At 35.4% G+C, this 26,390-nt stretch overlaps 1 protein-coding gene across 1 annotated transcript in view; it reads right to left on the bottom strand.

The window, feature by feature from the left end:
• RP1 (RP1 axonemal microtubule associated) overlaps positions 1-26,390 on the bottom strand; it is a 177,062-nt gene that overhangs the window by 3,862 nt on the left and 146,810 nt on the right. Inside the window, exons 47-57 of the mRNA XM_069854130.1 lie at positions 25,964-26,112; positions 15,951-16,158; positions 14,483-14,542; positions 14,009-14,187; positions 13,244-13,466; positions 8,523-8,677; positions 8,316-8,391; positions 6,756-6,834; positions 6,238-6,523; positions 4,614-4,692; positions 1,710-1,785 (exon numbers count right to left, since the gene is read on the bottom strand). Of these exons, the coding sequence (XP_069710231.1) occupies positions 1,710-1,785; positions 4,614-4,692; positions 6,238-6,523; positions 6,756-6,834; positions 8,316-8,391; positions 8,523-8,677; positions 13,244-13,466; positions 14,009-14,187; positions 14,483-14,542; positions 15,951-16,158; positions 25,964-26,112 (1,570 nt within the window). The remainder of the gene's footprint in view (positions 1-1,709; positions 1,786-4,613; positions 4,693-6,237; positions 6,524-6,755; positions 6,835-8,315; positions 8,392-8,522; positions 8,678-13,243; positions 13,467-14,008; positions 14,188-14,482; positions 14,543-15,950; positions 16,159-25,963; positions 26,113-26,390) is intronic.

Below are 26,390 nucleotides of genomic sequence, written 5' to 3'. Positions count from 1 at the left end.
TTAGAAACTCCATGTCTAAGCTGGAACAGGGACATGAACTTACAATTTTCTGTGTCTGAGGAATGCTCCATAGCATCTGGGTCATTGGGTACTCTGGGGTGGACCTCCTTTTCTCTCCTGCTGAAATTCTTCCATTTTGAGTATGTAGGTGTACATTAAGGCGAGGACATTACTCTAAACCCACCAAAGCCCTGGTTAAATATCCTAGTCAGCAGCCTGTAGAATCAATCTGTGTCAGTCACTCCCTCACATCAATTATGTTGTTCAAGTTCTTACTCCAGATGGGTCTCCCATACCTTTGTGGTTTTACCATAAGACTTTAAATAAAATTTAAAAAAAAAAATCTCTGGAAAGAAATTTTTGTTGTAAGCTATCTTTTTCAAGAATCTTCCTCTGACTCTTAGAAGCAAAAGTGTTGGATTGACACTAACTGAAAAATGCCGTCATGGATTGTGTTGCACGCCTGAGTGATATTGTGTTCTAAGGACTTTTGCTCGTGCCCATTAACCTAAATTTAGGTATCTAGAGTATTAGACAGTACCTGAGCATGTGTTTGGAAGAAGTTTAGTGCAGGGAACTTTAATGTTGTCGGAAGAAGTTTAATGTTGTTGAGGTTGGTGACAGCCTGACATTCTCATGACCTAGACTGTCGAGTCCAACTGACTACCCAAGAACTTGCTCTTTTGGGTACAGGTTTGGGAGTTGTCTTCCATGAATTTCAAGTTTACAGAAATATTTAGGAGAAGGTTAAAATTAACTTTTCTTGGCTACCATTTCTGTTTTCAGACTACCGAGTTGTAACCCTCTTTCTAGATATAGGGAACTGGTAAGTTTTCACACTTGTCTGTTCTCCAGATTCATTAAAAATCCATTTTACACTTGAAATTAACATGCTTGTTTCTGTTATTTATTCTGAAATTCTTTAAGCTGTAAACTGTAAACTGTAGTGAACAGTCACACCAAATATAACTTTCAATTTCACTTCCAGCTTATGAAAGTGTATTGTTTCAGTCTGACACAGACTAAAGTGGATCTTCTCTTTGTACATTGGAAACCCTTTACTCTGGCACCCCTTTATCCAAATAAATGTCTAAATTTAGATCATTATCCTCATTACATTATTAAAAGGTTTCTTTTATTTTTACCCTATTTGCTGAATATGTCTTAGACCCATGCTAAGCAGGTGCTGAAGCAGAAGGATTTTTATGTAGCTTTTGCTCAATAAAATAAATACACTACTTTTTCTCCAGTTTTGCACCTATACTGCCATATCCTACCATCCTCACACCATGCCATAATTATGATTCCCTCCCATGACTGTTTACATACCCCCGATATGCTTGTCAGAGCTATATATGCACTAATACTTCTGTTCACCAGACAGCTTCTGCCTCTTGAAAATGGCATACTAATACCTTCTCTTGGCAAAGGCACTAAGTTATGTTTCTCCCTCCTACAGTCACCCATTTTTAATAACTTGGAAAAATATAATGTCTTATTCTAAATATTCTTTTGACAGATTAGCTTGAAATTGGCCAAAGGTTCAAAAGTTACTGGGGGTGGACTGATGGAGTCACAGCATGGTTAAAAAATTCTTACTGTTTTAGGAAGCTAGAAGAGAAACGACTAAGAGACTAAAAAGACTACTTCTAATTCACATTAAAAAGAAAAAAAGCACCTAGGAAGTGATGATGACCTGATCTACTGACCTGTTACAGTTGAAGCAATAGACTGAATTACTAGATGCATCTGTGATTTCTACTTTTTCCAGAAACCAGCCACTTGCTGTAGAAGGAAAAAAGAACAAATTTAATATAATGAAAACACAAATAAAGTATAAGAAAGGTTTCAGATTTCATTTCCAAATCCTGCGTGGTACAGTACTTCCAAATGTATCCCATATAAATAATAAAACTGAAATGAAGGTGATTCAAATTATTACCAACTTCTCTCAGTTTTACAGAGAAGGTCTTTGATGTTTTTGACAGAAAACATAAAGGAAGATTTTTATTACAACTTAACTCATTTTTCCATATTGAGTAGAACAGGCAGTAAGATAAATGAAACAGACTGGATGATAATATTGAACATACAATTGAAATCCCATTTTGCCCTTTTCGGTACTTTGGAGTACACCCCAATGGGCTTTGATCTTCAGTGTCCACCAAAATAACATAATAGATAGACTTTATCAGTAGATATAATTTCTTTAATGATAATCCGAGCCCTTAGACAACAGGAAAACAGAAATTCTACTTCTCCTATCTAATTAACATATTTATACAAACCAAGTGGTTAATCTGAATGTTTCTTATATCCATATTTCTCCAGCAGTCATGATTCAGAACAGAATCTGTATTTAGGCCAACACTTGTAAGTGTTTTAGCTCTAAGAATCTATCTAATATTCCGCTATAAACTCTTATTTCGCTGTGTGAAAAATACCTTCATTCTTGTGCTATAGAATTTTATTTCATAGACTACTAAAATGTGAAGATTTTAAAACAAAACTTCATTATAGATATACAATGTTTTTTGCTGACAACTTTAGTCGTGTTTCCCAATGCAAATATTAATACTTAAGGACAACGTTTGAAAACTAATTAGGATCATACTGCTGGTAACTGAAAAGTTTTGCTATTCTTTGCATGTCCTACAGAGAAAATACTACATTCTAACAAATCATTTTGGTTTTCAAACATTTGGACAAAGTACTAAGTAGACTAAAACCAATAAAAATATTTTGATTTGTGAGTGGGCTCAAATGTAATATAAAAATATTTGCAAATTATACCAATTTAGATAAAATGTAAAGGTATAATGATATTTCTCACTTTTCATGGCTATTTTCAAACAATTAGCTAGTATAACTAGACCATACATTTTTTATCTTCTATTTGCAGGAGTCATTTATTGATATTGTGAAGTACTTGTGGAACCTCTCTAATGAAATCTTGTGAATGGTTTAATATATCATAGACTCTACTTGGAATATGTGACCTTTCATGAAATCTCTGTAATTCAGAGTCAAGATTATCAGCAATAAAAATGTACAGTCTCTCAAATTTACACAGCACTTTACAAATGAATATAAAGTCATGTTTGCTCTCTTTGAAAAGTTTAAAATCTAATGCTTCATGCTTTATTGACAAAACTCCCACAGACCTCACTGAAATCTCCGGATACGGAGAAATCTAGAGGCAGCTAGGGAAGATTAGCAAACAGATGAAACATCTCAAAGAGGTGTTACATTTGAGGATGCTTGTGAGGATAACAACTGATGTAACAAAAGGCACTTGGAGATAATTTCAGAGAAAAATTCAGAGGAAGATAGTCATGGATGTGAGGTGAATCAACACACACCAGCTGTGCTAGGAAGGCAGTATTAGCAGCTATGTGATGTTCATCAGGACACAGTGAGGAAAGACAATCATGTTGTTGATAGTTTGGGACTCAAGAAATAAAATAACAAACTATATTTCCTCTGCAGACTCCTGTGCAATTCTCACAGTGCTAAAAGTCTGCCAGTGTGCAATTCCCTTCCCAGATCAATTCTAAGTTGAATTGTGTGCTTGTACAGCAGCTAACATGAATAAGACAAAAGGCAGAGGGAGGATTTTATTTATTACAGATATTTCAGCAGATTTTGTGGGTGGTTTTTTTGAACGTTCAGTACTGTAACATGTACAAATTGACTGGATAGTTAGAAAAATCTTGCTCAACTTTTGCCTAAATAGGAACTACTATTTGCAGAATTTTGCCTGGTTCATCCTAGATATGATAAACCCTTGCCACCATATAGTGGCTTATGCACTTTGATAAATCAGATTTTATTTAACCTTAACCTATTTCTTTCAGATAGATTAAACAAAATTCACCTGACTAGAATACCTCAATACAATCAGACCTTTTAGTCTTGAGCTGTATATTCTCTGCAAACTCCATTTATGTATTTGTATATCTCCTGGGTTTTTTAGCACCACTAAATATAAGCTCAAAATATCATATGCCCTAATCTCCCATCTATTTTTTGGTAAAATTCAGGTTTTAGGGTTTACATATAATAGGTTGTATATAGAAAAGTTTCCGTTCATCATGTGCGAATATGTACTGTAACCACATCCTATTTGAGATCAGGGCAAAACCTGGTGCACACAAATGTTCTCATAGTTTAGCTTTTACAAGAAGAAAAGCCATGTATGTGTCAGGGGGAGCTGTGGCATGGTTTGACCAGAGTCCTAGATTTGCTCAAACATTTCTTAGCTAGTATTCAAAGCATGGAAATTTTAGCCTGCAGTTTGAAAATTTGATTGTATATTACTTGAGACATCTAATAGGAGTTTTGGCTGAGCAATGTTTGAAGAATAAAACCTTCTGAGGTTTATGCTAACTAGCTGTCTTGTCTGCTAGAAAAAAAAATCAAGGGAAAGTCAAGAGAAATGTGATAAAGACAGAGGGGGTGTAAGCAGGAGCAGTCAAACTGACCTCATTTGTATAAAGATTTGTATTAGCTAGCTGTAGCAGTAGCATGACTTCAAAAACATTTCTAAATGTCAGGCAGATCTTTAAGCAGTAGATTTTTACAAGGCTATTGAATGCATGCAGCATACTCACCAAATCCTTTCCCATCATGACCAATTTCAATTGATTGTAGGCTTCCTAATATTTTTGTTTTAATCTTGAATGTATCAACCTTTAATATTAAAATACAGTTATTAAAAATAATATATCAATGTCTGCAAATCTTATATATTTGTTTAGGTCAGTTCTGAGACTAATTTAAATGTAATAATACCAATTCAATGTAGATGAATGATGAATGATGCCTGATGTGGTTCATTTTCCATACTGAAGATCTGTGATATAGATCCTCTTCTACTAGGTCTCAGTTTAAACATGAAAGATTCACTTTTCAATTTATAGCAAGACAATCCCTACCTCTTTCTTGACTTTCATATACCAGAAAAATATTTTCTCTTTTATGATTTTGCAACTGAGATAGATTTCTAAAATGTTTTCAGCATATGATACATATATATACATTCAAGAACATAAAAAATAGTCTTTTACTACATGTACCATTATATCTCTCAAATGTATTTTAATTTAAAGTATTACCTTGTTCCGTATTGCAGATTTTTTAATAATTAGATTTTTTTTTTTCATAAGACATTTGGCATCACTGGGTTCCCATTGAATTTAACTGGATTTCTAACAGTATTTTTGTAAATCTACTCTTCTTTTTCAAAGAGTAATGAGACCTCCTGCTTTGTACTAGGCAAAAGGAAGTACTACTCAAGACACTTTGTTACTTGCTTCTTGCGCCTATAAGTAATTAGATTTATTAACTACCTCAGAATGGAACATGATACATGGGTAAAGATCCTGGGTGAAGAAGCTTGGTCCAGCTACAAGTAAAAAGATATTTAATACTGATGGAGGCAATGAGATAGATCTCACAAGGAAAGTATTTTAATTGGAGTTTTAATTATTCAGTCATTACATTTCAAGAAATCCACAGGAGAAAGATATGGAAAATATATTTATTTCTTGCTACATAAGGGTGACCATCATTACACTCTGTTGCAAAGGTAGTGAGCAAATGGAGCAATTCCTTTGCCACAGTAATATGTTTATTAAAATAGGAGGATATTCTGCTAAGGTACTAGGACATCATGCAGAGAATCAGCATTCTTATGCAAATATCTGTATCTGAACTAGGGGTCCCAGTAGCCTGAAGCATGATGGATATCTGAATTAGGTGCATGGTTCCATTTAATCTGGTTATAGTTTTATACATTCAGTGAGGCTCAAAGCATCGGTTTCCATGGCGAAGTATAATGATTGGATGTAAGAGCCTGATGCATTCTCTAGCATAATATTCAAAGTCTGTGCAACAACAAGGGATATTGCACATATATAGACATGCATAGGCAGTGCATATTTTGCATTTTAGAACAAGGAAGTGCATTATTAAGCAGATGAGTGGATGCAGTGTGATGATGTGTTTGGGACTAAGAGACAGAAAAGCAAGAGAGTCAGATAAATAAGATAGAAGTAAAATGTCCCTTGGTTGCTCTGGTGAAAAGGTGAAACACAGAGACAGATGAAACTCTGTCTCATCTAGTGATGTGGAAAACAGAATAAATACCTTAAGTTCCATAAAGACCTTGCATAGATTTCAAGTTTGCTTTCCTAGTCCAGAAATGGGCACATCCTATAAAATCGATGTACTCACCTTTCCTCTTTCAAAGGGGTCTGGATGGTCCAGTGAATGAGAGAGTTGAAATGCCTCAGATTTGTCCTCATTCCCAAATAAAATAATATGCACATTGGCATCAGTCCCTGCTCCCCTTTTGTCACCTGTGTATACTTTAATAGTATACTCTGTCAGATTTCTTGCTTGACTTCCTTCTTTATGTAAGTTGTTACCCCTGTCATTCTTTTGTTTGTCTCCTCTAATAACAAAAGATAACAGGATTTCTCTCTGTATTTCTGGCTTATTTGCATCCAGAGAAAATGTTCTGAAAAACAAAACCACATATGTTTTTGTGGTAAGTAAATTACATGTTAAATCAAAAGAAAAAAAAACCCCACAAAACCCTATGAATTTATATGAGACAGTTAAAGATGGACTTATTTTAAAAATATAATTTGACTGAACCACTCCGTTACAGTTATTTTAATGCAATGCCTGCTCAATGTTTTCAGCTACTATATGACTAAAAAAATACTAGCTTTACATAATATACTTACTCATTCACTTCAAATACATAGACAGGATGCTCCTTTGCAGCTTCTTTCAAATGTAATTTTTTAATGTCCAATTTGCAGTCTACAAAGGGAGAAATACAGTATTGTGAAAATGTTGTATTTTGCATCAAGGAATTTGGTAGAGTTTGTTGCTGATTTAAAGGTGTCATTCCTACTATATTAAAACATTTATAAATTAACTTATGAATATCACCAGTTGATTTAAAAATCTTGGAATCATCATAGCATTACTTATTTTGTTCCTATTTGAAACCTGAAATTAGACAGTTGGGAGTAAGCATTTCCTTTGTTTTAGTGAAACAAAGGAGTGTCGTCCTCAACTTCCTTGGCCAGGCACGCAGAAAAGATTCAGCATGACTCAGATGTTTGAGGAAGAAAAGCAGAAACACGTATCTGGTGCTTCCTCCTCAGTGACTGGTTGGGGTTGGAGCTTCATTCCATATACAGCACAAGTTAGATCTCATGGAATCACAGAATGCCAGGGGTTGGAAGAGACCTCTAGAGATCATCTATTCCAACCCCCTTGCTAAAGCACGTTCCCACACAGCAGGTTGCACATGTCCAGGAGGGGTTTGAATATGTCCAGAGAAGGAGGCTCCACAACCTCCATGGGCAGCCCAGGTCTCAAACTCTCCTCATGAGAGAGATGCTCCAGTCCCCTAATCATCTTCTTGGCCCTCTGCTGGACTCTCTCCAGTCTTTCTTGAGCTGCGGAGCTCAGAACTGGACATAATACTCCAAATGAGGCCTCACTAGAGCAGAGTAAAGGGGGACGATAACACATTTTACAGATGTGGTTGAAATTGGGTGGTGAGTCTAAAAGGGAATTATGAGGAGCCAACAGATAAGCAAATAAAACAGATAAACTGCAAGCATAGAACTTTTGTTTTCCTGGAAAACTATCTGAAAAGGTCAGCTGGAATATATAGAAGGCAGCAAGTAGTAATTATATGGCAAATGTTATTAAAGGACTTAAAAAAACCTTTACACTTAATTCTTTGAATGTTCCTTAGTAGCATGATAGCCATCCTACAGATGACACGAAGTGATGTTAAAGTTATGACTATTTTATTGAAATTCAGTGACAAAACCACTGATTCCCTAACAGGGGTAAAATCTCTCTCTAAATATCATAGGAAGAAAACAGAACAAGTGAGGAATATAATGAAAGTAAACGAATCGCAGAAGAAAAATTAAACAATATCAGTTTTTAATGTGAATTATAGTTAGTCTCCTAGATCACTTTTTAATAGATCATATATTCATTGCAGAATATAATTATTCATCTTAATGTGCTGGTTTTCTTTCATGTATGGAAAGGAATGGTTTACTTTCTTGATGCAATAATGATACAGCGTTTAGATCCAAGTATTTTAATGTGTCAAAATGTAGGATATTGTTGTATAATATATTACCTTTTAGCAAAAATAACCAAAGGAAATTAATCAGAATTTAACCCTGGCAGCAATTTCACTGCTTTTAACAGGAGACTTGTTGTGTGATTCTTATTACTGACTTTAAAGAGCAGCAAAAGTACTTTACCTGTTTTACTGCTGATCAAAAGAACAACCTTGTCCAGTTCACCCAATTCAACAGCTTCCATGATAACTAGAAATGACTGTAATAAAATCATTCAGTATTACAATCTAAATTATATTACTTAAGCATATAGGAAAATTTGAAAATAATATATAGGAAGTACAAGAATGAATTAAAGGATAAATCTTAAAGTACTTTAAGACAGAGTACCTCGTTGTCCTCTCTCTGCTGGACGTTCTGCAATGAGCAGAGAAGGGATCTGTCCCCTGTGTCACCGTGAGTACCATATATACATGCAGTCATACGCAGTAAATTTCTCTCACTCAAAATATTTCTAGAAAATACCGTTAGATGATACGTAACCACTGCAATTACAAGCAGAAAGAGATCATTTTAAGACTATGCCATGACCTTGCACAGCTACTTAACCACAAAGTAATGTGCAGTCAGACATAATTAAAAACTCAAACACTTGAAAATGATAGTAAAATGCCCTTTTTTCCAAATTTTTCTGTAATTTTGTCCTGTAACTATAAACACTGATGATACTGAAAACTTTACATAAAATGGGAGAAAACATGCCTAGGCTTTATGCTGTTTTTAACAGTAGCACATTATGGAAAAATTACTGCAGAAGTTGGGTTTTTTTCTTTTTAATGACAACTGCCTAATAGATAAAACCCTAATTAATCTCAGACTTATCAATCACTTGATGTAAAACAAATTTTTTTGTAAAAACAAATTGTAGCCAGGGAGACAAGTCCTTCAGGCTTCGTCATACAAGGGATGGAGAGAGAAGCTCCTCACATGTGATTCAGAGCACCTGAGTTGCTGCTATGAACTTCACTGTGATGGAGAAGGAGCCCAGGAAGACAAGTCTATCTCAGCTGAAGTTGTCACTCATGAATTTGTGTTGTTTGTGATTTATGCAATGATTGTAGTTATTTAATTGTAGACAAGATGACAACACCTGAACACCTCTAAAACTAAATGCATACACAGAGCATCTGTTTATATTTACATTTTACTCATAGAACCAAATGATGTGACAGTTCTGAATATTTACCTCTTTTAATCATCTACATATCATCTTTTTATTTGTGTAGACACTCTGGCAGAAAGGGATGAATGTGTTGCCCTTGCAGAAAACTTCTGTAGAATGTGGCTCAAAGTTTAGATCGGTGAAACGCCTGTCCCATACAGGACTGTCTGTATAATCAGATTACCTGCATTCTTTGGATGTCAAGTGGTCAAAGTCCAGGTAAATCTGTTATTACCAGCTTTTGATTCAATGATCATCGGAAATATGGAGTTCAGCACAAGAACCAGCTCTGTGCTTGCCTGTTTCCCCAGCATCAGCAGAGAGAACAGGGCCTTGTTGCATACCTGCTGCAGTTGTGCAGGTGCATGGAAAGAAATCCATAGTGCCAAAAATTTAGTTTTACCTAGAAAGGTGTAACTTAGTTAAAGCCTAAAAGTGGTAGAGGGTACAGCTATGGAAATCAAATATCAATGCTGACTAAGGAACAAAAAATCATGACAGGATAAGATATAAGTGAAAAGATTAAATACAAGGACTGTATGTAATATAATGGGGGGAGTAAAAAACAAGACTTGGAAGAGGAAACAAAATATTTCAACAGGGATGTGATGCAGTAAGTGGGTCACTCCACAGAACAAAGAAATATGTGCAGTGCTATTTTTGGCTATACGTGATTTCCTAAGCGAGCTCTTTATTTTAGTTGACCTCTGTTTTGCCACAGTCTCCCAGATCTGAACCTTGAGAAGCGAGGCTGAACCAGCCCAAAGTGAGAGTGAAATTATTGCATTTGGAAGGCTTGTTTCTTGGACTACTGTGCCAGAGAACGTCATCAGTGGGACTGCACCACGAGGGTGGACAAGACAGGAGCTGAGCATGACCTCAGCACAGGCAGTGCCCTCACTGACCAAGAAACAGTCCTGCAGCATCTGCTCATGGTGAGCAGAACTGTCAACAGTCCCAGGTGCAGCAAACAATGGAAAAGATCTGGGATTCATCCTGGTTGTCAAGACAGGAGCAGCAAGACACAGAGACAGGACTGAAAATAAGGCTACAACACAGGTCTAAGGTCCAACCAGAAGGCAGGGTCAGAGAGACGACTAGAGACAGACACACAGCTGATGTAGCTCAGCCATGATCTTAAATGGAAACCCTATTCCTATTATGACTGGACATTCCAGGTGAGTGACCAAGGCAAGTAAGATCTGATGTCTTATCATTGCCCTAACACACTGTAGTCAACTAGAGACTGAGTCGAATTAACTTTGGATCAGATTTTCCAGTGAATAGAACTGGCAGAGTACATTGTACAAAGAAAGGCAATTGAAAGGGACTAGTGTAGGCAAGAGAAGAGGGCTAAAATTCTTAAATGGTGATCTTTGTTCAGGTAGAAGGATGAGACCGTCACAGGGTAATCTCGGCAAGTGAGCTTTTATCTCTGTAGTGTACTGAATAGATTGGAGAGGGAAAAGATGAAAGGAAATCTCTGAAAAGAAGTTATATACAATAAGGCTAACACATATATGATTGTTGCAACCCCATTGATTTTGTAAAATTCTAATGATTTCATAAGCTCAGTGTGAGTTATGGCTCTGTTAATTTTGTGGACATAATTAGCTATTTGAAAGTAGCATAATATTTTTTTCACCTTATGACTATTTAATTAAACATGAAAGATTCACTTTTCAATTTATAATAGGACAATCCCTACCACTTTCTTGACTTTCATCCACCAGAAAAATATTTTTACAATTTTTTAATATTTAATTGTTTTGCTTTAAAAGTTTCAATAGTGCAAAATTCACCTTCTTTACAGCCCTGTATGTGAGAGAGAGTGCACAATTTCATCCCTGGGGATTCCTGAGGTGTAAGCATCTCACAGGGAGGTACAGTGAAGAAAAACTGTTTATGTATGTACTCATCTGGAGGCCTCTCTCCATTAATACGCCCAAAGGCACATGTGTGCACAGCCAGATCTCTAGGGACTGCACTGTATTTTATCAACCATGTTTTGATGATTTCCATTAGCCATTAGCATATGCTTCATCATAATCCCAAGCGCAAAAATAAAAAAAGAAACGATGACTAAGAGATGAAATTCTAAGGCACTCTGTGAGTGATAGAGCTGTATCTGAAATTTAACAGCACATGGCTTCTGTTTAAGGTGATTATGATCAGCTGCTTTCCATTCCAATTAACACAACACTTATTTTGCTTTTAGCTGAGAAAAGAAAACCAAATAGGAAATAAATTAGGTTTAGAAAGCTGACAGAAAAGCAGAGCTGGTTTGCACAATAAATTGCAAGTATGTTTGTGCATGAAGGATCACTTTAAACTTCACGTGTGCCACCTGCTGTGGAGCTGCTTAAAGCTCTCTTGGACATAAAATGGCAAAGATTGGTGGGAATATGTTTTTTTTTCACTGTCCTAGTTTTTTTCTTCACTGCAGATACAAATCCCTCCTTGAAGACCTCTAAAGCACACGTGGAAAGAAATAAATGCAACAGAGATGAGCTATTTTGTTTGTTTGTTGTTTTGCCTAAACACACACAGGTAATATAATAGCTATTCTTCTGTGTGTGTGTATGATTTTTTTAATCTCTTGTTCTCAAAGTATTTTATAGTGAAGGAAAATATTAAGAATAAAACCAGAACAAAAAACGCCAAAGAGTGAGAAGTGATTTTTTCAACCAAGAAGACAGTAACAGAGCCAGTGTCGAAACCAAGGTCACAGCGGTTCCATTCCCACTGCCCTTTTTATTGCCAGCTCTGCATCTTTCTTACACCATGTCTGTGTGCTTGCACATGTGCAACAAATACTTCTGAATGTGACAGTGATCAGTCTTTTGTAAGGGGCACCCTTATTTATGGTCCTCTTTGTTTCAGTCTTGTGTGTAGGCAATGAAAGCCATTAACCTGTATTCTGTACCCATACTGTGCAATTCTTCAAGTGGAAATGGCAGCTCTAAGCAACATAAAATCCAGACCCAAAATACAAAATTTAAATTTTCAGTTGCAGCCAAAATATGCAAATAAAACCCTCCCCCCGTTAATCCTACTGAGATTACTTGCATGTTTACATTTAGACACATGCAAGCACCTCACTGAAACTGGGCCATAAACACCAATCTGAAGCATATTGGGGAAGTTTGTTTATCAACTTCAGCTCTCTGTGATGAACTGACTTATACTTTACCCAGGTAACTAATGTGTTCCCTACATAAAACTCAGGCGCAAATTATTTGCATATTAAGTATCATTATTTGGTCTGCTTGTAAAGTTGAGAGTTGTTCTGTCATATGGTGGTATTCCGTAAGCATCACATAAGAAGAATACGGAAGATATGGTGGAATTAAGTGAAAGGGTTTCTTTTACTATGCTTAAGAAAGGTAAACCGTGTTAGACACTTGTTGAGCTAATTTTAAGGGCACAGATATTTGGAGCTTATAAAAGTAATACTAGTTTTGAGCTGTTATTTACTGAGAATCTTTGTTTAGAATGTGCAAACAAAAAAACCAAATTGCTTAAGAGTAAATGAGCTATAAAAAATCATGTTGTTAATGTCAATAATACAAGCAACTGAGGACTAAACAAAGAAGAGTAGAAACATTACAATATTGCAAGAAAGGGATATTTCTTATAAATTGTTCTGTACAGCACATACTAATGCTTCTCTGCAATCAGGTGAATATTGCTTTTCACACTTTATGGTACAGATATTAAGCTGAGTGGATAGTATTTTCCTTCATTCATTTTAAATTCTTATCCAGACTTTATGAATCTTTAAATAAAAACAGTAAGATTTTCTGTTTTGATAAAGGTTTCAATTGTAACCTTAGGATATGTTAAAATTTTGGACCGCTCTACTGCCATATAGTAGTTTTATGCCTACCAGAAAGTACTTCTTTTAATGGCCACTCTACAGGGAATTCAATCCATCTGTCTCCATAAAGAGAAAGAGGAAGTGGTTTATTTATGGTGAGACTAAAGGTGTCCAGGGTTGATGTGTTCTGCATTTTCAGCTGATGAAGAAACAACTGGGATATGCTGTCTTCCAAACTCTGGAGACCAAGTCTCACTTTATAAAACATTCCCAAATCAGATGTTAAATGTATCTAGGAAGCAACAAAACATTAAGTTAGCATCCAAGCAGATACATGCATAATTAATTTACAGGAAGAAAGAAAATTTTCTCTGAAGGGGTCAGCATGGACCTAGCCCTGTTTACATCAGTCTTAGTGCTGTAAGTCCCCTTCAGCTGAAAAGCAGCAGGACCAGGCTGACAGTAAGCACTTGCGGAAATATTAGCTTTATACTCTAGGAGGAATCATTGTAATTATTCTATCAAATTCAAATTACATACTGCACTGCTCACTCATTCCTAAATGTGAATGCTTAATGTTAATGCCACTTAAATTGATATGCATTATTAGCTATGACTATTTGTTAACAAAAAAAAAAAAAAGGAAATGCTTGATCGTCATGAACTTGAGAAAGCCAACTGGAAGTCTGTGGTGTGCAACTGAAAGTTTCAGTCTGGCTTTTCTTGAATATTTAAACAATAATACGTCCAATATTACAGCACTGCATGATTATTTCTTTTTAAGAGAAAACTCAAAGAAAATTTAAATATAGGAGAATCTATATGTTATTTTACATCATATGTTATTTGGTTCTTCGCCTGATGTTCCACTTTGTTTTCCATGGAAACCAGATTTGACTTGCCGTTGCTTCCATAAAAAACCATAACCAACTTGGATATATCTTCTGACAACTTTTCAAAATCTGGTTTTGTTTCTTCTTGAGGTATTGTGAAATAAATCCTCCATCTGCCTTCTGAACAAACAAAATGAAAAAAAAAATTAGAGGTGTTTGTGCTTTCACATGTTAACCAAGGTACTTGAGATAAAATTCCTAAGACATGTCTTATTCTACATGGGGAGTATTGTTATATAAGCACTTAATCTGAGTGCTGATCAATTCCCTAAGTATATTGCCATTTCTTACTATTACAAAGTGGAAAATATTGTCAGTATTAGTAAGAGTAATGATGTATTATGATGAAAATATTGTCACATTATTATTTCAGAACTGATGAATAAAACAGTCAATGTAATGGCAAAAGCTATACCTGAATTGATTTTCTCCTTTCCTAAAGGCCAGGCAGAAGTGCTCCTCCTCTCCTGTATTTCTAATTTAAAAAAAGGTTGAAGACCAAATTAATACTTCTGTAGAACAGTGTCTAAATTATAATAAATACCTGTATTCAAGTCTAGTGAAGCAATTGACTATTACATCACTTAGATTAAAGATTTAACTTGGAAGTGTACAGTGTGATTTTCTATTTAAGCACAATCTACTGCATATCATCCCATTAAATGAACTGACTCTAGCGCTAGCTCTTTACCATGAAATGATTGTGACATGAAGATTCAAGTATTTTCATTTTAAAGCATATATGTTTAATTTGGCCAATTTGTGCTCTGGATGAATCAGAACTAATTGAATGTTTTTAATATCTATTTTACGGGCTGGTGTTCCTCTCACTGATATCAGCTCCCATTCATTTCAGTGGGATTAGATATAGACCAAAACTACTTGTAAGCATCAGACAGAGGTCTGAACCAAAGATGGAAAGCCTTCTCTTGATATCACAACCAAGTTTGGATTTGCCAATTATTGTTTAAAAAAAATCACAGAAACATTTTCTTCTACCAAATCACTGCATTCTGGTAGAATAAAACCATGTTATACCACCTTACTAAATATTCCTATATTTTATTAAGAAAAATCCCAACATACAAGCTAAAACAAAGCTGGAATTATTTGCTTTTGTACAATACCAACTTCCTCCTTTTCTTTCTGGTTTTCAAATTATCAAAAGTTAGAGATGGTAAAGCAAAGGAAAAGGAACGCACGGCTTTGATTGCCTACTCATCTGTTTAGGGTGTGCTGTTCCCTTCCAGCTTGCACATCAGTTTGTGTTTGTATTGAAACCATGACACAGGGAGAGAGGATTCACATTCCCTTCTTGTCTTGATAAATAGTGCATTCACAGTCAGTAGGGGCAAGACTGCTCCTCTGTGGACTGATCATCCACACATGCCATCAGCCAAAAGTATGGCTATTTTCTGGCAAAAGCTATCCAAAGTGCACAGTATAAACAATGTAAAGCAGTCTTAAATACAATGGAGCCATTTTCGCCAATGTTTAAACATAGTTTGCCCTACTATTTCCCTTACTTATACTGTGCCTTGCAAGTAGCCAGCAGAAAGCATTCGAAGCTTAAAAAATTGGTTTCAAGTGGCAAAAAAAGAAAGAAGTGAGACTTAGACATAATTTGCAAAGAGAATAGGCAAAATTTGTTGTTGTTTATGCCACTGTAAATCTGGAGTAACAAAGCAGAAATTATCCTCTAGCAAACAGTGGTTATTAAATAGTACTAAAAACCAACAGTGTACAAACACACTAATTCCATATGTAATGACAATGGCCTACTGCAATATTTTGAACTATAACTTGTTTACAGAAGCAAATCACATAGCTGCGCAGTTTGAAACAAATTTCTTAGCAAATGATAGTTTGAAGATAATATTGACCTGTGGCATTTAGAGTTACCGAGGCAGATCTTTTCCCATCACGTCTGTCTTTTAGCCACATTTGAGCCATAAACAATGTTTCTGTCCCTAAAGCTGCTGACTCTTTCACAATAATCTTCTCCAGAAGCCAGTCAGAGCCTTTCCCTTTTTCGACCACTATCCCTTGCAGAATTCCAACGTCTACTGCTTCCACTTGAAAAACATCCACCTGAAAAAATCAGAATTAAAAAGACACATGGAAACAGAATGATCAAACTAATTTAATAATGTATTTTGAAATATGAAAATGAGAGAAAAATCAGAGGTTTTTTTCCTAATTCAATAAATATCCACAGAACCAGAGATGACAAGTTTAAAGATGCTAAGGTCCTGCATTAAGCAGTATTGCCTTTGTGATTCTGCAGTTTACTGCTAAAACACCTCAGTTTCCCCACACAGATCAATCACGCTAACTTCCTGAGAGATTTTCCTTCCCAAATTTCACATTTAATGATTTACAGGATACCACTTTACAAATCCATTTTGAATGCAGAGAATGAGAAGGGCAGAAGTGACCATCACAAAACGGTATTTTATTCTCTTAGAATAACAAACTTGGTTCCAGATTTGAATAAGTACTTGTAGGAATTGTTTTAATAAAACTAACTTAATTTCAGGAAAAATATTAGATAAAGTTCTAAGTTCAAATTAGTCCAGTTAGTCTCTCTCAGTTAAAAAGTCCACAATATTTTTAAAATGTTGAGAACAACCAATTAAGATCCCCAAAGAAAGTGAACATTTTCACAATATGCAATTTTGGCTTTTTGTGGTGTTACACCTACTTCCTCAGCTGGAAAACAGAGATTAATTTCTTGGCATAGAGACCTTCCACTTGTTTTCCTTTATAGATTTGTGAATTATCATCTCATTTCTATTAGGGTTAATAACTGGTAACACCTAATGTTATTTTTATGGAATTTCTAGCATAATTTAGACATATAAAGATATTTTTGAGAGGAATGGATTACGGGAATGATCAAAAGCACTTCAGTCCTGAGAAGTCTTCTCAACCTAATCCACTCTGAATTTTCTTAGCCAGAGAAAGTGGGCAACAATCCTTATTCAAAGGATTATAAAGAGATGAAACAGAGAAAAGCAGTTCTGTTTCTCCACCAGTCACAGGTCTGCATCTTCCCTGGACAGGTTTTCCAAGTGAAGAACTGATGAAAGATATGTGTTGCCAACAAGACCAGCGTGACCAGCTTGCAACTTTAATGAGACCCACCATGAATTAAAATATTGAGCTCAAAATTGCAGATAATTACATGCATACATGGATATGAATGCATGTGTTTGTGAACTATACCTTTAACAATTTCCTAAAAATAGTCACCAGCCTCTCATTGAATGACTCCACAGCTTCTTCTAGACTGATAGTGTTATTGAAAAACTGCTATAGTGCATCATCGAACCATCACATCTGCACTGTTTCCTCTATGTTATCAAGTGAAAGGGAAAAATGAGATCAGCAAGCTGACAGTGATATTAAGCTAAGAGTGTTAAAGAGGTAACTGAATAGCTATACTTTGTGATAAGTCAAGGTTATCAGTGAATTTAGACTGGCAAAGACATAAGATGGTAATGAAGGTTCTCGGGGTAATGATGTCCTTTGGCAGCAGAGCAAATAATATATTGGAAGAGATGAAATTCTAAATGGAGTGCAGGACTGCAGATTTTCCATAGTTAAGTCAGAAAAGTAATGTTTAGTGTCAACATCACAACTATATTTTATTACCTATTGGACTAATTTGATGATTGGATACCATTAATCTGAACTCTTAGTTTACCTTAATTGTGATATGAGTTTGATTAGTGCTTTGATCTGTCTTTAATTGGATTTCATGGAATGGTTTAAGTTGGAAGGGACCTTAAAGATCATCCAGTTCCAACGCCCCTGCCATGGGAAGGGACACCTCCCACTAGACTAGGCTGCCCAAGGCCCCATCCAACCTGGTCTCGAACACTTCCCAGGGATGGAGCAGCCACAGCTTCCCTGGGCAACCTGTGCCAGTGCCTCATCACTCTCATGGTGAAGAAATTCTTCCTTATGTCTAATCTAAATCCTCACCTATCATTACCTGCCTTTGTAAAAAGTCCCTCCTCACCTTTCTTGTAGGCTCCCTTGTACAGTTATAGCATCATCCCTGAATAGGACAGAATGGCTTGTTACACTTATTAAATAAAATGTTTTAAAAATACACAGGGCTAGTAAGTGGGTGGAAAACACAGATAAACTGAACTATGAAACATACAGACCTTTGTCTCTATTAGTAAATTAATATTTTAAGTTTTAAAAAATGTGAAAATTTATCTTAAAAACTACTGCTTGTCTTTGCAAATGGTTATGCTTATATTAATGCATGATTTATTTTATGAGGAAGGTTTTGTCAGATTAGAATACTTACTAGAATAGATTTCATTTTAAGGGAAGACAGTTTCCCAGAGGATGACTAATTTAGTGACACTATCACCAGTGTCACAAAAAAACCCCTGTCACCAGTGATCCACTTCTGGAAAGCAAGGTGAGTTAAGAATAAAGGAAAATTGCAATCTGCAGAAATCTGGACTTGTGCTGTCCGTAGAAGAAGGATAGTCAGATTTGACAGTAAATAAACTCTGTCAAATTAGAAGAACTTCATACGTCATCAGCAAAAGTATTTGTACATCATTCTCCCTAGTAGTGGTGTTTCTGAAAGGACTTAGGTTCACCATATACTGTTGGTAATTCATAACCAGGATAATCCAGACACAGGTAGCACCAACTTTGTATATATGAGTAATGCATGAGAAGTTTTCCAAATCCTTTTTCCTCTGAAAATAGATGTATTTTGGCTGAATAAATATTTATGAACACTTTGATGTTTGGTTTGCATTAGACACACTACTTCACCATTAGCTAATGTGCAATTTTAACAAGCCCATTTCAAAGTATGTAAAATGTCAGAAATCCATGGTCAAATTTGCAGACGATTAAGCCATCTAAAAAACTCCAAGTTGAAAATCTATTAACTAGGCTAGGAATGGTCACAACTGGGGTAAACTTACTTCACAGAAAAGATTACATTATCTTTTTATGTGTACCTTTGAAAATCTACATGATGTAATGAGCTTTATTGTAGTCGAGAGACCAAAAAAGAATAAAGAGCAGCAACTATTATTGCTCGAGCTAGACGAATAATTTGCTAGAGACAATTTTTTTACAAAATTGAATCCACTTTTCTCCTTGCAAGCTGTCTGAAAGCAAACTGGTTATGATATCTATTTCATTCTAATTTTAAGAAATTGATTTATTGTTAATAATATAGCGTATATTTTGTGGATTATTTTCAGAACATAGATTAGCCATAAAACATGGGAAATATCTGAGTTGTTGACAGAGTTTGTATGTCACATGATACTCTTCTCTGATTTACAAACGAGGACCTTTTAAGTTACTGGAGGCTTAATTATTCTAAAAAAAAAAAAAAAAAAGGAGGGAAAAACCACACAGAAGATAGGTAAACCTGCAGAACATAACTTTCTTTTTTTCCCCTAGGGAAAAATGTTAATAGTTTTTTAGTTACTACTAGCAAATTAGATTTGAATGGAAAAAAGTCACCTTAAATATTGAGAATAATACATACTGTCTAATTTGGCAGACCTATATTGAATTTTCTCAGAACAGTGTTAAAACAATTTGTGTGTGCATACAGCCCACTAAATTGTTGTAACTAACATCGTCCAGGGAAATAAATATATTCTCCAAGACTGAGCATTTGAACAGCCACTATGAAATATTTACCTTTATAAATGCCAATCATTTTATAGGCTCAGTATTGAGACTTGATGGTTGGTTAATGACGATTTTCCCAGCAGAACTGAAAATGGCAAGTCAAGACACACATACACTTCCTTTCATCAGCCTGTGTGCACAAGTGATCTCCCATACTGCTAATGTTGCTATCATTTTAATAGGCTTTTATTGGAAAAGGAGTTAGAATGCCTGGATAAAAGACCTTTTCTATTAAGCTTAGCAAATCTATTGATTTGCTGCCTGATTATTTTGATCTCACTTGTTAATCTGGTGAGACTCCACTGAAGACAAAAAGAGTTTTAACCAGCACTGAGAAGCAAAATAAAGGGTCCTATAACAATGAGCCCAGATCAGAAGCCGTGCCTGAATATTCCTGCAGAAGGAGACAAATGAGAAAAATAATTTTTGCTGAGATGTCACCCTTCAGATTGTGGTCCCATGGGCTCTTCTAGCTGTACTGAACTGAACTACCCTGCCCTGTCCCAAATGCTTGTCACATCAATGCTTTATCTTAGACGGAGGTTACCGTCTTTTATCTGTGCCAACGTAACCTCACAATCAACTTCTCTCCAGCCAGACATTATCAAGACAGACCAAGTGGAAAAACCCAAGTTATTAACAATATTAATTGCTTAAACTAAACAAACATTTGGCCAGAGTGAGTGCTCCATGCCAGGCTTAAGGCATGAAAACATTGAGTAGTAAGGCAGCAGTGAGGATGAGCACTGGTAGCAGTACAGTTTCCACCCAACCCAGTGGAAGGATGAACAATGCATATGCCTGTGACTTCAGTATTTTGTAGTATGTGTTCTGTACAAAAGCTTCTTTAAAAATAGGGGTTTCCATTCATCTTAAAAAGCCAATTCCAAAATTCCTCCTAAATTCATATATTTTTATAAACACATTTTTGTTTTCTGTTAAATTCTCAGCTAAAAATTAATTTAAAAACTTTATCTTCACATGATAAAAATTAAATTAATGTAAATTACATTGAATGCACAATTAGAGGTTTCTGATAACCTGCAATTATCATGGTTCATCCATCTTCAAAAAGATTAGTGAAAAATAAATGAAGGAATAGGGGCAGTAAAAAAAAAAAAAACAAATAATATTTGCCCTGAACTGACCTTATGTTAATTTACTTGGTGTAACTGGAATACAATCTTTTTGAAACAGGATTTGTATGCATAGAGTAGCAACAGGAATAAAAAAGAATAGTGTTAAATTATAATAATCAATAGCTATGACCATTCAACTAACTCATAAAAGGCATTTCAGCCAGACTTATAGTAAAATGCATTTAATAAAATGCAAGAGGACTGCTGCTGAGACCAATATCATCAGCCACAGTCAAATCTTTAAAAACACGTTATATTAGAATAGAATTTTTTTAAAGGCAAAACAAAACACACACAAAAAACCTGAAACAAAACAAAAACACAGACAAGCATCACTTTGGACAAATTCAAACCCATCTGATGCAGCCTGATTATTGGACTGGTTTAACAGTCCTAGTTTGAGAAAAAAGAATTTAGAAAAAAGAAGAATCTTTTAGTTTTGAAACAAGTTTCTAATTAGATGAGAACTTCATCACTGGAAACCATTCATTCTGAATTAGATATATTTTCTAAACTATTTTGCTTGAACTGAAGCTAATTCAGTTCTTGCTGCATTGAGGAAAACAGTTGAATATTTGATTTACTGAAAAATGTAGACTTGGATTGATCATAATTATTTTATTTTTTTACAAATCAGGCTAATTAAGTCAGATGTGTTTTATTTTAAAATGATCTTGTTTATTTAAAAATGAAATAAATATTATGTAGAATTCAACTTTGCCTATCTGAAATAAACCTATAGTCAGGCAATTGGTTAAATTCTCTGCAAAATCTTGAGAAAGCAGCAGGTACTCTCTGAGAATAATTAATTTCATTGTAGGATAAATGTCAAAATAAAGAGAGAAAGTAACCACCTCCTGGTAGCCTCGTCTTTCCTCTGTTTCTGCAGAAGAAGCTCAAACCATGATGTTAGAACAAACATGTACACTACAGGCAACTAAAGCTAAATGAGATGTATTTGAGCTCTAGAAATTAAATTAATGTAATTTATTTTTTTGAGCTCTATATAGACAGAAAGCATGCACAACCCCTCCGTAGTGATGTAATTTTAGTGTTAAATAATTTTGTCTAAATTATTTTTGTCAACAAAGATTTACATTTTTTTCTTGGCCTTCAAGAATATGTCAGGAGACCAAAAATAATTATTCACACAGCTCTAATCCATTAGCCAGTGTTGTGTAGGCAAACTAGGTGATTGCAATGGATGTTCTAACTCTGCCTCCTACAAATCTGTTGCTTACTGGCTGTAACTACTGACTAGGGAATATCATCCTGAATTTTCACTGAGAACTGCACTTCTCAGAAACTTACCATTGTCTCCTAGAGTTATATAAAGGTCTAGTTACCATCTTTCTTTCTGCTTTTCTCTTCAGACTTTCTGACAACCTGCACCCATCTTTCTTTCACTAGGATGGTATTCCATATTTTCCTAGTTTCCATTTGAATAATCCTTCTGCTTGATGACCAGACCATTTTACGGTTCACTTCTGCGGTACAATAACTTGGCTAGCAGCCTGCTACTGTGATTAATACATTTGGATCAATGACATTTTGCAGTTATTTAATCATTATGTCAGACATGCCTTCAGCAAGAGAAGGTTTATCTGCAGTTGCAAAATGGTAGTATTCTAGATATGGTGTGATGGCCACAGTACACTGTCTTACATTCTGCCTCTTTTTAGTGTGTTTTGGCACAGGTGGATTTTTTTTCCCTGAAAAAAATTTTAAAATTGCCAATGCTTAATCTGGAAGTGAGTACTGAAACTGAACACCAACAGTCACCTCTCGCTGACAATTTTTGTATGTGCTGCAGTTACCATGGTACCAACCTGAGCAGTTGATGTCTAAATATAGGGCAGGATAAAGGATATAGCTTTTCAACAACTAATAGAATGAACTGAAAATTCAGGGAGATTTTACTGCTTCAGTAACTTAGAGCAATTCAAATACTGGCCACTTTCATCAGACAGAGATGGAAATACTTAAATATCAGTCATAACATATTCAGTGTGGTTTACTGGCTTTGATGGAACTCATCTGAAAAAGAAAAAAAAGCCGCATTCTCAAAGAGGAAATTTATAGGTAAGTCACAGCCATATGACAGAGTCTATCAACAACCATATAAAGGATCACAAAGAGTTTTACTTGCTGAAAGATGTTGCGTGCCAGAAGCAATATGGAGCTATTGTAAGGATTTCACACAACCAAACCTCGGTTTCTACAGAATGTCTGCACTGAGTGTAGTTGGTTCTAAAAAGTGTTTGTAGCAGGTAACATTTATCAGACTTAAGTTGACTCATGAAGTATGAATAAATACCATACAGAATTACACAAAAGCTGAACTGCATGAAGAGGCATGCTGAGATTGCCTTGTCTATCCTTACAGTTTTTAGAAGGACATCTAACAAGGCATCAATTTCACAGCAGTTTTGAAGGATACAGTTCTTGCAGCATTAGTCCTCACACTCAAATGTCTGAGTAGATCACTAGAAGCTCAGATCTTTCAGTGACAGTGCTGCTCACTGAGACATGGGGTGAGCTGTAGGGAGCTTACTGGTTAATTAATACTACCATGCACATTACTTTATCTACCAGTTCTCTGATGGTTTCACAGGTGTAAGGACTTTGGCAAGACAAAAAGCAACTTTTCAGATATTAGAAGTTAATTCAGTCTTTTACTATCATGTAACTCAGCTCATGTAAATAAAAGACTTATTAAATGAGAAGCATATCTCAAATCCACAGCAAAGTCCCCTGAATATTTTAACATTTATGTGTATTTCTGCATTGCTAAACTGTTGCTTGTAGCAGCCCTGACATTCTGTGAGACTAACACCATATTGTGATGCGATTTCTAACACAGACACCGTTCCAGTTCACTGTTACTGTATAGTCAGGGGAAAAATTATTGCAAGGAAAAGCACATTTTAAAATGTCAGAACAACTATTAAGATTCAGGATACAAATTCTTTCTGTTATCCTCCAAAATCCCCCAACATACCAAGTCCAGACTCTCTGACTGCAGGGATGCTCAGCACAATATGTGATTGTGCTGATGGAGAAAGAGACATTCTACACTCAAGAGTCTTTTAGGAGATTACTTATAAAGGGAAGAAAACATTGGGAAATTTCCAAAACATGTCATGAACAAAACAAAACATTGCTGCAAAGGCAGGAGTCTTGCTTGTAGAATCAATTTATACTTTGTCAATTAACCAAATATTTTTACTGAACTAGGAGCAAGTAAAGAGTTTTCTGTGTTTCTCTATTACTTTCTACAATTTGTTTTAGAGCCGTAAAATATTCCTGTGCTGATATGTACTTTTGAAATATAGGAATACTGTGTCACGTTCACAAAAGCTCCCATAAAATGTCAAATAAGTAATGAAGAGATAGGTACATGCCAGCTCTACCTCTTACTCTGTAAAACAGAAAAATTCAGTGCCACACAGAAGTAGATGCAAATGCTATAAAAACACTCTTCAGGTTATGAATCTTTGTAGTTAATTTCTGTTCTCTTAGACAAATTTCTGAATGTGCATCCTTTGTCTCTCCTTACTAAAACTTTCTGACTAAAAATCAGATTTCTCACTTGTGGAACTATGATTTAAGGGGAAAACTAGCAAAATTACATTAAACTATCTTTACTGCATGAGGAAAAAAGGGCTGCAGCTCTAAAATCCAATTAAATCAGCTTAGCAATAAACCATAATCTGAATTTTAACGTTAGGGAAGGCAAATGTGTCTTTATCAAAATGGACTACCTTCATCCACAAGTATTTAAAGATAAAGATTTTAACCCTTTCATTTTTGTCATGAATAAGCATTTCAAGTAGGTAAAATCCGTTAAGATAATGACCCCCTTCAGCTCCAACTGAAATAATGAGTCTGGGGATATTTAGGAGCTGAGCTTCCCCTAATCTTGCATATCATGCCTCTGCTTTAGTTATTGTTCTAAACTGATTTGCAAGCTCAGTTCCTTAGAAAAATTCTTATTTTTTCGTCAGCCAACACCACAAGAAGGAAATAGTTTACTTTGTGATATTTCTAATCCAAAAGGGAGGCAGGTTTGAATACCTTAGTCACGGTATTCACTGAGATTTCAGACAAGTAGAAGAGTGCACATAGCATAAGACTGTTGGCACTGCCTATTGTAAAATACCAGCATTTCTGGAGGCGAGACACTGGTGTTTCTTTTTCTCAATCTCAACTACACCAACTGAAATTTTCTGTAACAGGTGTTTGTTTCAGAATCTTTATTCAATTGTTTTAATCCTCAAATCTGTTTTCAAATAAAGATCCACAGAAAATGCAAATACTTTGTTTATTCCATGTTTAAAATTTCTGGTGACCTTTTTAGATGAAAATTTCATTCTCTGCATTCACAGCTTCCAATAGGTGCCAGTATTTATGTCAAAGATATGCATTTTGCTGTACATCTGCCAAGTGTTTCTTCAACACGTGCAGTAACTAAATTTCCTCTGATTTCTCTTTATACCGACAAGGCTACAGGCAAATCTGTTTCCAGCAGCATTGCTGATCTTCGACTGGTCTATGCTTTTGAGCTTCGAGACTCACTCGAAGTGGGTGAATAAAACTCATAATAAACCTATGAAAAATATGGAAAGCAGTGCCTAACTACCTGAATAGAGACCAAGAGCCAAATTGAGGAGTAGACTGGCAGTGGAAAGGCAAAAGCCAGGGAAAGGAACCTTAACTTGAAGAATGGCATGGCAAGAAAAGAGGCATCAAAGGAAACAGGATCTCTTTACAGCTCTGTGATTAAGCAAATATGCAGGAAAGCCACTAGCATGTCACTGTAAACCTTCAATGTTCTCAAAATTGAAGCTAAAAACATTTGGTATTGTCGCTTTATTACTTTATCAGTATTGTTAACATCAGCTGCATCAGTATTTTCCATGTAAGATAGGTAGAGATATTTCCATACACACATAGTTACAATCACAGAGCACTGCAAACTGAACTTCATAGGTTCATTTAGTCCACATGAATTGGATTGGACTCTAAAAGTGCAAAATATCATGCAGAAATTATAAGGATACCTTTCCTCTAGTGAAATTATCATCTCCTTTTCTCATTAACTTTCTTCTGCCAGTATCTCCCAAAAGGCCTTGCAGCATAATATACACATCTGCATCTGTTCCTGACCCAGGGGATGCTCCCGTTGTGATATAGAGAACGTAGATTTTCACTGTTGGGAAAAAGAGATCTAAAGTTCACCAAAGCTTAATATGTTAAAAAAACATATTATTTAATAAATTACTACGATTATATTTTTATTTTCAGCCCTGTCCAGAGTGATCAAAAGGCCAAACAAGATTATAGTGCTTAGAAAAGCACATAGAAGCATTGTAATTAAAATTTAAGAACCAGTGTTATAAGGAATAATAAGCTAAATAGTTTCTGAGTGGGCCTGAAACACAGGCAGAAGAGAAAATTAAATTAAAAAAAACACACCGCAAATTGTTA

Source organism: Phaenicophaeus curvirostris, chromosome 3 (genome assembly GCF_032191515.1).
Source record: "Phaenicophaeus curvirostris isolate KB17595 chromosome 3, BPBGC_Pcur_1.0, whole genome shotgun sequence".
Taxonomy (NCBI): domain Eukaryota; kingdom Metazoa; phylum Chordata; class Aves; order Cuculiformes; family Cuculidae; genus Phaenicophaeus; species Phaenicophaeus curvirostris.
The sequence above is the reverse complement of the archived record's forward strand: the minus strand, read 5'-3'. Positions and strand labels throughout refer to the sequence as shown.